This window comes from Rhynchophorus ferrugineus, unplaced genomic scaffold (assembly GCF_030347505.1).
Source record: "Rhynchophorus ferrugineus isolate W39M unplaced genomic scaffold, kcgeb_rfMv2 rfM4, whole genome shotgun sequence".
Classification (NCBI taxonomy): domain Eukaryota; kingdom Metazoa; phylum Arthropoda; class Insecta; order Coleoptera; family Curculionidae; genus Rhynchophorus; species Rhynchophorus ferrugineus.
The window spans coordinates 4,667,118-4,680,105 of NW_027472583.1; the positions used below are offsets into that span (position 1 = coordinate 4,667,118).

The 12,988-nt window shown below is 31.8% G+C and overlaps 2 protein-coding genes across 2 annotated transcripts in view; one reads left to right on the forward strand and one right to left on the reverse strand.

Annotated features, from left to right (window-relative positions):
* The first annotated feature begins 197 nt into the window (after positions 1–197).
* On the forward strand, positions 198–2,313 carry RpL7A (Ribosomal protein L7A). The gene is made up of 7 exons (XM_076404441.1): positions 198–348; positions 731–845; positions 1,033–1,182; positions 1,265–1,328; positions 1,393–1,549; positions 1,781–1,856; positions 2,044–2,313. Exons 1-7 carry the CDS (start codon positions 334–336, stop codon positions 2,271–2,273), a joined length of 807 nt encoding a protein of 268 aa, XP_076260556.1. The 5' UTR covers positions 198–333; the 3' UTR covers positions 2,274–2,313.
* A 1,560-nt stretch (positions 2,314–3,873) lies between these two features.
* LOC143196607 (neuroendocrine convertase 1) overlaps positions 3,874–12,988 on the reverse strand; it is a 55,454-nt gene continuing 46,339 nt past the window's right edge. The window contains exons 6-12 of the mRNA XM_076404437.1: positions 11,784–11,959; positions 8,046–8,258; positions 6,757–6,857; positions 6,484–6,699; positions 6,237–6,406; positions 4,202–4,335; positions 3,874–4,135 (exon numbers count right to left, since the gene is read on the reverse strand). Of these exons, the coding sequence (XP_076260552.1) occupies positions 3,920–4,135; positions 4,202–4,335; positions 6,237–6,406; positions 6,484–6,699; positions 6,757–6,857; positions 8,046–8,258; positions 11,784–11,959 (1,226 nt within the window). The 3' untranslated portion in view covers positions 3,874–3,919. The remainder of the gene's footprint in view (positions 4,136–4,201; positions 4,336–6,236; positions 6,407–6,483; positions 6,700–6,756; positions 6,858–8,045; positions 8,259–11,783; positions 11,960–12,988) is intronic.

A 12,988-nucleotide genomic window follows, 5' to 3' on the forward strand; every position in this document is an offset into this window, starting at 1 on the left:
AAATATTAGGAAACTGCGTGTTCAGTTGCCTATATATTTATACATTTTAAAGAGATTTTTTTAATAGTTTTAATGTACATTGAAATATATACATCCTATTACTAAATAAATTTACTTATTATTATTATTTAATAAAACATATTGCCGTGGCTAAATAAAAAAAAACAACTAAAATTTATACAACCCGCAGAGCCGGATAGAATTGACAATTCTCTTTGACACAACTCAAGCGCCCTCTTTTTAAGACGATCTTTGCTAGGTGATCGTCTGCTCAGTTTCAGTTGTTTATTTCAAGAATTATTTAGGCCATCCTAAATAATTTCATAAACAAAAATGGTGCAAAAGAAAGTAAGTACTCTAGTTTATAATGTATTACCTTTATTTTTATAATGTTTTTAAATAAATGCCTGTTTTTATATCATTTATGTTTGGTAGGTTAGAAACTGTCTTATACTGTTTTTGTTTTAACATGATCACATTTTTCTAATTTATATGGCCTCCAGTTACATATACCACATATTTAATGGTCAAATTGTGGAAATTATTGTAGTTTTACATCTGAATGTTAAATTAAACAGCACATTACATGATGACTGTATTTGCTATCTGAAGGAACTTGAAGAATCCTTGAACTACCACCAATAGTTTTGCACTGAGTTTATTAAAGATGTATTTCACTTAATTATCATATTGCCAGTAAAATATATTAATGTTTATTATGCTTTATTAGCCCAAGAAGAAGGTTGGAAAGAAAGTAGCAGCTGCCCCTTTAGTTGTGAAGAAAGTTGAACCAAAAAAGGAGGCTAACCCTCTTTTTGAAAAGAGACCTAGGAACTTTGGAATTGGTGAGCTCAGTTATTGTTCATTTTATTCTAATGTAAATAATTTGAATGATGGATCTTTTATTATTAACAGAAATATTCTGTTGACAAGACAAATATACGAGCTTTTTAATTCTGATTTTGCTTAACAATAGCTTTAGTGCATTATTCTTTGTAGTGTTTGCTATAGCCCAATCTTAAATTGTTTAAGGTCAGGATATCCAACCCTCTCGTGACTTATCCCGATTTGTAAAATGGCCAAAATACATCAGAATTCAAAGGCAAAAGGCTGTTTTGCAAAAGAGATTGAAGGTTCCTCCACCAATCAATCAATTCACACAAACTTTGGATAAACAAACAGGTTAGTTCAATGTAAGTTCTATATATCATATTATGATATAGTCGTTTAGTAGCCTCTAACTAAATATAATGTCTAATTGCAGCTACACAGTTATTTAAATTGTTGGAGAAATATAAGCCAGAAAGCCCCCGACAGAAAAAGGAAAGGTAAGGTAGATTAATGTGTTTTCAAAGTTTATAATTTCTAAAAATTAGACAATGTATTTTTCAGATTATTAGCACAAGCTGAATCAAAAACAGCTAAGAAAGAGACTCCTGCTCCCAAGAAACGTATAACTGTTCGTGCTGGCACTAATACCGTTACCAAATTGGTTGAGCAAAAGAAGGCTCAATTAGTTGTTATTGCCCATGATGTAGATCCAATTGAAGTGAGTAGTTTGATATGTTTTATGATTATGGAGATATTTGAGAGAAATGATATTCTTTCAAAAACTGAATGTTTCTATGATGCTTATTGAATTTCTTCACCTGAAATTTAATCAAAATATAAATGTTTTTAAATATGAAGATAAATGACCCTGAGAAGTAAAAAAACATTTTAGTTATTTAGTTGGGTGTATTGTAACTTGTTTTTTTTAAATAGTAATTTTTTATTTCAGTTAGTACTTTTCCTCCCAGCCCTCTGCAGAAAAATGGGTGTACCATACTGTATTGTTAAAGGCAAAGCTCGTTTAGGTGAGTTAAGATTTCAAAAACGCAAATATTTGTATTTTTCATAAACATGATGAGTTTACTAATTTTTGTCTTCTTTTCCCGTCTGAATAGATGTGATGATATTATAGTTTCTGAAAATCTAAGAACATCAACACTTTACATCATGCTTCATGATTCTCTTAATGCCACAGCGATTTCTCTTTTACAGGTGTTTTGGTCAGACGCAAGACCTGCTCAGCCGTCGCCATCACCCAGGTAGAGTCTGGTGATAGATCATCATTCAATAAGGTGGTTGAAACCATCAAGACTAACTTCAATGATCGCGCCGACGAAATCAGGAGACACTGGGGAGGTGGTCTGTTGGGCTCCAAATCTGCTGCTCGCATCGCCAAACTTGAGAGGGCGAAAGCCAAGGAATTGGCCCAGAAACAGGGTTAAACTAATCTTGTGTTTTATAATAAATACATTTATAAGTTTTTCTATTGGGTTTTCTTTATTCTTTCGATTTTTTTTCAAAACTGCTTTGTCGTACGTATATTGTACAGGAGGTAGTTTTAACATTTAATTTGATTTATTTTCTACATTCCATGTGTTTTTTGTTTTGCTTAAATTTCCAATCTAAATTTTATTTTATTTTTTATTACCTGCAAAATGTTTAAATATTGAATAAAAAAAGTTGTTAGTCCAGATTCATGCAACAAAATAACGTAAATTATTTGTGATATCGACGTTTTTGCTTAAAACGTCTACTTTTTTCGTTGAACCATTGTCAAAATTACAATTAGTAATCTAAAAATTTAAATTAAAAATATTCAGCATGTAGAGGTTGATAAAGTTAATAATGAGCGATTAACTCCGTGTCACAAAAATATCGATCTGTTTTGTGATGCGAACTTAGAAAGATTTTCAATGAGTTATTAATTCACGTAAATCAAAAAATAAATGCTTTGATGTAGCGTTATTAAGACGGAGATATATTCTTTCTTGCATTCTTTTTTTTAAGGGAAAAAATTAGATAATTTCTGTTTTCTACATTTAGTAAACAAAGTCCTTTTTAATAGAATTGAAATGGTAACCAGTAATTTTGATGTGTACGATTAAATTAAAATTAATTCGATATTTTGTTTATTTGGGTTTATACAGGAATTATAAATTAAACGTAAAGTGTATAATATTTTGAGGAAGAACAAAATGTCTTTCTTTAATATAAATAGTGGATAGATTATTTTACAATATCGCATTTAACAGAAGTGTTTTTATTACAATTCCAATAGAAACCGCTAATTCTAGTCATTTTAGGTTGACTTCTTGATGTCGGTCGTCGATTTAATATTTATTTTTAATGTATTATGTTCAGTACTTATAGAAGGTAATTATTTTAGAAAATTTGAAGAAATAAAATTAATCAATAGAATTAGAAATAAAAAATATGCATCTAACACACAACATACTCATTTATTGGAATTTGCGTTTTGTGTCTTGTTCTGGATATTTGTTAATAACTACTTCTTAGCAGCTGTGACTTGTAGTACTTAATTAATAACACTATTTCTATATACTAAATGGGATATTTATTGTCAACAATAAAGCATTGGATTATATAAATGTGCTTATTTAAATTAAATCGATAACTAAAAAAATATTTATGGCGCCATCTGCCCATTGTAACGAGCACTATTGACTCAGAAAAAAATATGTATTATTACAGTGACAATTAATGGTTTTTTTATTTCTCTATTAAAGTGTCTTTGCAGTTTTATTTTTAATATTTACATATGCTTGGACTTTGTTTATTTATTTCAGTTCGGTTACCTGACTTTAGAGACCACGACTCAAAGATTATGTAGATTTTGGTATAAGGCATTACATTTTAGTATGTAGAGTTGCATTATATAATACAATATATATCATTTGAGAATCTAATGTTTTAGTGCTGTATATCATGTTTTCACAAAATACTGTTATATTATCATATATTTACTTTTATTATCATATATTTTTTAATGATGTAGTCAAATATAATACCACATAATGTATATTAGGTTGCATAATTTATTAGTGTTACATTCTTGATTATTTTATTTTCAATTGATATAATTATAATAATCATAATCCAGAACAGGTTCTTGTCTCTTGTAAACTGTATTTGGATATTTAACATCGCCCATTCTGTTGTGGATGCGATTATAGTCCTCGTTGTAATTTCTGGGCCCATTCATCATATGTACCGGCGGTTTTTTGGTACCTCGCAGGATCAGAACCGATTCACCTACATTGCCGACATTCTCTTCTGGTCCTTTCTAAAAATAGAGTTTTTGTTTTCGTTCGAGGGGTTTTAAAATGATATCATATTTTTTAAAACTTACATCATCAGCTATCACTAGGGTCCATAAACCGGTAGATAATTCGCCCCACGTCATCACTGACATAAAGGTCCAATTAATGAAGCCTCGCGGACTTTTGTCTAGTTTCCTGGGAGCTAATAGTTGTACTGTGGTTCCTAAATGTTTAAATCAATAATTGCTATATTGTTCAACAGGTTTGAAGTAGAATAAGCCGTCTTCATTTATTTTGGATTGTTTGTTATTAGAGAGAGGTGTCAATATTGGCGAATGCGATGGCGAATTTAAAAATTGGGGATATTTATATATATTTGCTATTTAGTTTCGTTGAATATTTTCCCTACGACTTCTGAAGCAGTTGGAATGATGATCAATCAATAGTGACAACAATATTGTATTTATTACGTAGAACTGGATTCATGGATTTGTAAAAATGCATTACATTTTATATTTATTTATGTAATGATAATTCAATAATAAGGAATGAATATAATCACCAATGATTGGTTAAACACCAGTCTAAGAGCGGATGAATAGGTTAATTTCCTGAAGAAGTAGTATATTTTAAGAAATAGATAGAAGATGAATTTACGATGTTATTCAAGATTTCACTTTAAAACATGAAATAAGGTTACTAAATCGAAACAACGTAGAAGACTGGATAATGCCCAGGAAAATGCAATAAATATATAATGCCAAGAATAAATTTCAACTGCCTAAATCGTACCTCACAGACAGACATTTTATTGTCAAACACCGAATACACTGACCTACACCCAATATATTAGGGTGTTCCGCAGGGCAGTGTTCTTGGCCCATTGTTATATCTATTGTATACAGCTGACCTACCGACTTCAAAAAACACTACTGTTGTAACATATGCTGACGATACAGCGGTTTTATCATCACACGGGGAGCCAATATCAGCCACAAGAAACCTCCAACTTCATCTTAATAAAGTCAAACTGTGGTTGAAAACGTGGCGTATCAAAGCAAATGAGACAAAATCTACCCATGTGACATTCACTCTTTGTAGAAGAACATGTCCCTCAGCAAAATTGAATAATCATGAACTTCCGCAAACAGACAACGTTAAATATCTGGGAATGCATTTAGATCGACGTTTGACATGGAAAAAACGTATAGTGACAAAACGCAAATTGCTGGGGGTTAAACTAAACCAAATGTATTGGCTGATAGCGCGTAAATCTAAATTATCATTAGAAAACAAGGTTTTGATGTATAAGTCAATACTTAGGCCCATTTGGACCTATGATATTGAACAGTGGGGTACTACTAGCAAATCTAACATAGATATCCTCCAGAGGTTCCAGAATGAAGTGTTGCGAGTCATCGTCAATGCCCTGTATTAAACAAACCCGTGTCCAATAAACTGATTCAGTGCGAAATCCCCATTGAACCCATAACGAGTCTGATTCGGAGTGTTAGTGCGAAGTACTCTGAAAGACTATTAGTGCATCCCAATGCACTCGCCAAACAGTTAATTGTGCGCCATGAGAGTATAGTGCATACATTCAAACGCAAACTACCATACGAACTAATAAATAGACACATAGAGTGAGACATAATAATCTCTAGAATAAGCTAGAATAGTTTTTAGAATAAGTTAGGATAATATCTATAATAAGATTTAGATTACAAGTTGTACAGCAGGTCACTTACTGATGTGATCTACATGCTAGGATGGTTATATTATACATTATATAACTGAAATCATATAATAATACTTATTGCCCACGGGCAGATTGTTGATGTTCTAGGAGATTAATAAAAAAAATAATGCGAAAAAGGTTGGAATACGAATATTTGTTACATAGATAGGATATCTTGAAAACGGTATAAGTGCTGTTCTGAAATATCTGATAGAAATCCTTTATGGTTAGGTATCACAACGTGTATATACTTCCAGACAAGTAAAACACTGGAAAGTATTACTAGAATGCCGTTTTTCGAGAAAATTCGAAACAAAATTATATTTTTCGCAAATAAAAATCGATCTTACTTTCTTATAGTCGATAATAACAACTAAAGAACTGACCTGCTGGCGATGTTAAGTGAATCTCTAAAGCTCCTCGAACGGTATAGTTGATACTCGTTTTAAGCTCAACATGTTCCAAGAATATCACTTGGTTTTCGGTATCAGCACAGCCCGTTGTTACTGCAAACAGTTTGGCAGGATTTTTATAGGATATTGTGGAATTGAGCACTCTGAAAGTAGCATAAAAGTGGTTCCAAGTGAGATTTTACTATAAATTGAGACAGCGTTGCGTATAAAAGTTACTCACTCATCGAATATAACCTCACATGTTCGGCTTTCGGGGACATTAGTCCAATTAGCTGCGGCAGAAACCAATCCGAAGGCGTTCATCAAGCCGAAGCCGAATTTCGTGCTGAACCAGAGACCTGCAGCGTTTTTCTGCCAGCCCGGGTTGTCAGCTACAGGGGCCAATTCTGATGTCCATACTATCAGGTGTTGGACGTCTCTCCATGTTAGGGATGGGCTACAAGCCATTCGTCATTAATTAATCGTTCTGAAGCTGACCAAGGAAATATCTCACTTTATCTCTAAAGCCAGCGCAATGATGCCGGCAGCTAATGGTGCTGAGGCTGACGTTCCAGTGTGTTTAATGGTACATTTATTATTTAAGTCTGTTGTGGCCTAGAATTACATTATTTATTTACAAAGAATTTTGTTTATAAAGAAAATATTCGGTGCTTGCTGGCATTCTGATCATTTCTTACTTAAAAAAGGCATTTATTGAGACTTGATGGCATCATATACATTAAAAAGTATATTTTCCATAATTTTTACGTCTTCCAATTTTTCTGACAACATTGAGAAATTCTTATATTCCCTGAGATTCCCTATCGAAAGAGCAATATTGAGACACTTTTGTGTCTGTGTCCTGTTCTGGAGTTATCTAAGAGTTGTAATGCTTTGATATTGACATGATAATAATAAAATAATAATAATAGAATATAAAATATGGGTGCACCTATAATAATTCTCAGGATTTGATTCTTGAAAACATATCATATGGGTTTAAATACTTGATTGTACAATAACAATTTATTATGTATTGATATTTGTGATTATCTTCCAATTAACGAAAGATTTTCCTATATTTTTAACTGTCTTTGAAAAATATTGTACAAACATATGCATGTGCAGATTGTTGCAGCGATTGTTGCTCCAACAGCAACAATCGCTGTATCATCAGTAAATGTAGCATCCTAATATTTGTGGTATATCACATATGTACACGTACGTTAGCTTCTTTTTTGTAGGGGAGGCTTTCTCTTGTTTGACTCTAAACATTTTCGCTGTAATGTAAGATTTTAATTGTTCAGTAACATTTTCTGCAGCTTATGAACAAGGCCGTCATGCCATACCTTATCAAATACAATACAATAGGGTATCCTTTTTTGGATCACAATTACATTTTTCTGCATAAATTTTGCATCGTGTGGCCAACAATTGTCATGTAGAGGGATGATTTTTGTGTTTATTACTCTCTGGTCTCTGGTCTTGTTGACTTATGTTAAGTTGTCTTGATTTAACATAGGATGAGGCATAAGTCTTGCTGCCATTGACGCAATTTCCGCTGAGTGGCAATAATGGAACGATTATTTCCAATAAATATTGCCATTATTTCTGCTCGTTCTTGTAGCATATATTTATCCATAATAAAACTTGGACGTCTACACAACACAATGGTTGAAGCTAAAGTGAGCTAAACGTCACCAAATGGCAGTGGGACTTTCGCCCCACCCTATACAATTTCATCAATAGATATCGCGGAACAAAATGCATGAAAGCACCTGATATGTTGCGGGAGGTACTCACTATCATTTGGTCCTTGTATGCTCCGCTGCTGTATGTTACAGCCAATGTGGAAGCACATGCTTCTCCGTACCATGGAAATTCGCCTTTCTGAGAGGCACTGCCAATAGAGATCGTGTAGGGACTGGCTAAGTAACCATCACAATTACAGTTATCACCTCTGCTTCCACCATTACCAGAGGCCCATACGTATATAGAGCCTTTTCCATTTCTACCCTGAAATATACACGTTTTATTAAGTACTTGCTTATATTCTGATGATTCCTCATTTCAAGCTTTTGATAAAGTTTGGTATGAGTTTGTAAAGCACAAGATTAAAACTCTTTTCCCTGATCAATTTTCAAGAATTTTAGTCATAACAAAGATGGCACTACTAGAATTAAATACATTTGTTTTTTAGTTAGCCCTAACCCTCAAAAGGTGTAAATTTGACAGCTGTCGGATCATTAGTTTGTGAATTGCATTTTGAGTGAAGCAACATTTGTTATTGTGAAAAAAATCGATAAAAACGAATTTCGCGTGTTGATAAAATATTGCTTTTTGAAGGGAAAAAATACAGTTGAAGCAAAAACTTGGCTTGATGCCGAGTTTCCGGACATTGCTCCAGGAAAATCAACCATCAAGGATTGCTAGGCTAAGTTTAGACATGGTGAAAAGAGCGTTACCGACGAAAACATTGAAAAATCCACAAAATGATTTTGAATGACCGTAAATTGAAACTGAGTGAAACAACAGACACTCTAAAGATATCAACTGAAAGTGTACATCATGACATTCACGAATATTTGGGTATGAGAAAGCTCTGTGCGAAGTGGTTGCCGCGCTAGCTGACTTTTGACCAAAAACAACGACAAGTTGATGATTCGGAGCAGTGTTTGAAGATCATCAAGCGTAATAAAACCGAGTTTTTGCGTCGATATGTGACAATGGATGAAATATGGCTCCATCATTTCACTCCGAAGTCCAATCGACAGTCATCCGAGTGTACTGCATATGATGAACTCGCTCCAAAGCGTGGAAAAACGCAACAGTCGGCTGGCAAGGTTATGGAGTCTGTATTTCGGAATGCACATGGAATAATTTTCATTGACTATCTTGAAAAAGGAAGGACCATCAACAACAACTATTACATAGCGTTTTTGGGCCGTTTGAAGGACGAAATCGCCGAAAACGGTAGCAATTGAAGAAAAAGAAAGTTCTGCTTCACCAAGGCAATGCATAGTATCACAAGTCAGTAAAAACGATGGCAAAAATCCATGAATTGGGCTTCAAGTTGCTTCCTCATCCACCGAATTCTCCAGATCCGGCCCCCAGCGACTATTTCCTGTTCTCAGATCTCAAAAGAGTGCTCACTGGAAAGAAATTTTCGTCGAATGAAGAGGTGATCGCCGAAACTGAGGCCTATTTTCAGGCAAAGGACAAATAGTACTACAAAAATGGCACTGAAGGAATTATGTTGAATAAAAAAAATTAATTGTACTAAATAATGTGTTTTACTATGGTAGACCGGGGCCTTTTCAATTGACCTGTTAATAATCTAACCTCAATACTTGAATTATACCCTATATTGTTACAAGATATTTAAAGTATATAAGGAGAGAGAATCTATATTTTGCTGTTAATTGGGTTAAAACAATTTATCTAGTTAAAACATTTTACTCAAACTGTTTTTCATAAATAATCGGACGTTGTTTTCTTATTCAATAATCATAATTTACACTGGTACTATAACTGGTCCACCCTATAGATTGTTATATAATTTTCTCTTATTTGAGCGTTAATAATTTCGTTGTTATTATCTACTACTTGGGGTCTTAATAGCCAATTAAGATGCTATTTTTATAAATTATATATTTACATAAACTTAAATTTTATCTTGGATAATGGTCCTAAGGAATTCGGATAACAATCATTCTTTATTATCTCGTTATAGTTATCTACTTTAGAAATATTTTCTCTAAGATTTCGTTAACTCGTTATTTGCTACTCAGATAAACATTTATCGGTCTGATATTCTTTAAGCTTATCGACGTAAATTTTAAAAAGTTTATATTTGGTTCTAATATAACCGTTTCATAGGAAAAAATAAATATTTATTTACAGAGAAAAGGAATGGTCGGATGGTAAAGGAAGGTCATTTACAAACCCTAGCGAGTACAGTACTCAAGTAATAAAAACCCTAAAGTAATTCTATTCTATATTTCTTAAATTTTATGACAGGTTGGACCAATAACCAAAATTATAGTCTTGTATTAGATATAGCTTTTTGAATTTAATAATAATTAACAAGTTAAAGCTCAAGTTTAACAAGTTAAACGAGCGATTTAATCAATTTAATCAAAACGAATTTATTCATATAACCATTTCATAATCATACATATATATATAACAACATATGCTTGTTTATATTTTTATATTTTTAAAATTTTTATAATATATATTTTTTGAAACAACTAAGTAAATTGAATACAAATAGCAACAGATAAGCCATTAGGGCCAATTACTGTGAAAACCTTTTTTCCATGAAGTCGACAAAGCCAACAATTTTAGGTAGACTAATAACCGTGTCTTACCAACTTGGTGCCTCTTAATAATAAATATTTGTAAAAGTAAAGACTTTACATGATCAAGTCTTTTTAAAATGCGCATAACTCTGAAACCGTTATTTTTTTTTCAGATATATAGATATTTCTAAAAATATTTTTGAATTATAAACTTGGAGAGAAAAGTATAATTTTAAGTTCGCTTGGTTCAAGAATCTCTTAATATTTCAAGGTAATAATCTGTCAAGGGTGAAGAATCTGAAAGGTTTCTTTGAACCGTGCAACAGTAGTCTGATATTATTGAAACTTTTTCATATTTCATTTTCTATTTTTATTTTTGTTTTTTACATTGCTCCTCACTCAAATCTCTTAAATTTTCCAGAAAGTAGTCGAAGAGGAAATGAAGAAAGAATGAATGATTATCTTTGAGGTGCATGGAATGACTATAATATTTTCGTTTTTAGCATATCAACATACATAAATATCATTTGAAAACATAAACAGTTTTTTTTGTTGCAGACCTGTCAATTTTTTGAAAAAATCTGACGAAATGACTTTCAAAAATCTCTATTTCCAAATCGGAATAACTGCTAACTTAGCAAAGGAATGACGTTACCTTTATATTTCGAATGATTTATGGACAGTTACTTTTCGAACTCACTATAGTGCGACTTCCTCGAATAAGTATTGCTAGAAATAGGCTAGACTTGAAAATAATTTATTAGGAAGTAACCGAAAGTACTTTTTCACTAACATTATGTTTCTTAAATTCTCAAACTCCGCTAAAGAAGCGTCCCACAAGACAGAGCCACATGGCACACTTCTAATAATTTGTCTAATAATATTTCGTGAAACTTTTGTTCAAAAATTGATATCTGAAATTGGTAGCGAAAACTAAAATGATATACTATTTTATTATTTATTAAAATGTTTATAGTTATAGGTTCCTATAGTAGACAAAAAATTATATACGCAAAAAAACTCTAATTTGTATTTTAATGTAGGAAAAATAACATATATTTGTTTAAATTTTTATATTTTTCATATTTTTATAATATATATGTTTTGGAACAACTAAGCAAATTGAAGAAAACTTTTACAAGACATTCATAACAATAGGGCCAATTATTCTCAAAACCTTTTTTCCATGAAGTCGCCAAAGTAAACAATCCTAGGTAGACTAATAACCGTTACTTACCAGTCTGATGCCTCTTTCAATAGCCTCACGGGCTAATCTACCTGGACCGTCTACGGTCTTGCCGTCATCGTTTGGGCCCCAAGAAGCGCTGTATATATCCACCAAATGTTGGGCAAAACCCAATGCGGTACCTTCTATCCTATCCGTAACCAATCCGTCCAACATTTTGACACCACCTGAAATTTTTTAATAAAATATATATTTACATTTTTAGACTATTGATCATTCGAAACGCCATCTTCGATGCAACATAAAGAATTTAGCTGGAAAAGAAATATTAATCCCAGTTCTGAGCTCTTCGTTAGAACTTCAGTTTTTGCAAAAAAAATAGACAAAAATAAGTAAGAGGTGAATTAACAAATCATTAATACCATTTGTAATCATTAAGAAACAAAATACATTTTAAATGGACTGTATATTTGTACTATTTGAGTAATCAATTTTTATCGTATTCAGCAATTCGGCTGTGGTACAATGATTTTTTTTCATTTTAGTATTTAATGTCGCTGTAAGTAAAAATTGTAAATTAATAAAAGAATTGCAATATCTTTAAAGTTCCTATGAATTACATTTTTTGAGATAGATAATCGATATCACATTGGTTAACGAAAAAAATTGATATCAAATACTTGATATAATAATATACATCAACAATTTGTTTAGAATAGTTTTTACACTTTTTTTGGTTATCTCTTGTTCGTCAAGTAATTCGCAATTGTAGACTTTCTTATTTTATTTCTTTTGTATAGTTGATTTACAAGACAAAATTAATGATTGAAAGAAATAAGGATTTATTGTAAAATTACTTCAACAAAATTCAGTCAATTACCTTAAAATATAATTAATTTGTTTTTAATATTGTATATTGGTTTACAGGATAGCACACCCCAATCCATATAATGAAGTAATATATTTCTAAGGAATATTTTCGGACATTATTTTCTAGAATCTAAATACGTTTAAATATTTAATTAACGTGTTTAGATAGGATACCCAGACATTATTTGAATTTGGTAGGTAACATCGGTAATTTCACAGACAGTAAATATAATTTGCTTTTTGCATTAGAGATATCGATAAAGATACATAATAGAGAATAGACTAAGGTTTTATCTTATTCGAATTGAACATAGTAGAATTGAAGAAACATTGACATTTAAACAAAGAAATATGTTTTAGCATTTACCAAAAGAGAGAAAACTATC

Excerpts from the sequence above, each read along its gene's own strand:
- RpL7A (XM_076404441.1), top strand. Across the intron at positions 1,329-1,392 it reads CCCCGACAGAAAAAGGAAAG|ATTATTAGCACAAGCTGAAT; the intron begins GTAAGGTAGATT and ends TGTATTTTTCAG. Across the intron at positions 1,857-2,043 it reads TAAAGGCAAAGCTCGTTTAG|GTGTTTTGGTCAGACGCAAG; the intron begins GTGAGTTAAGAT and ends TCTCTTTTACAG.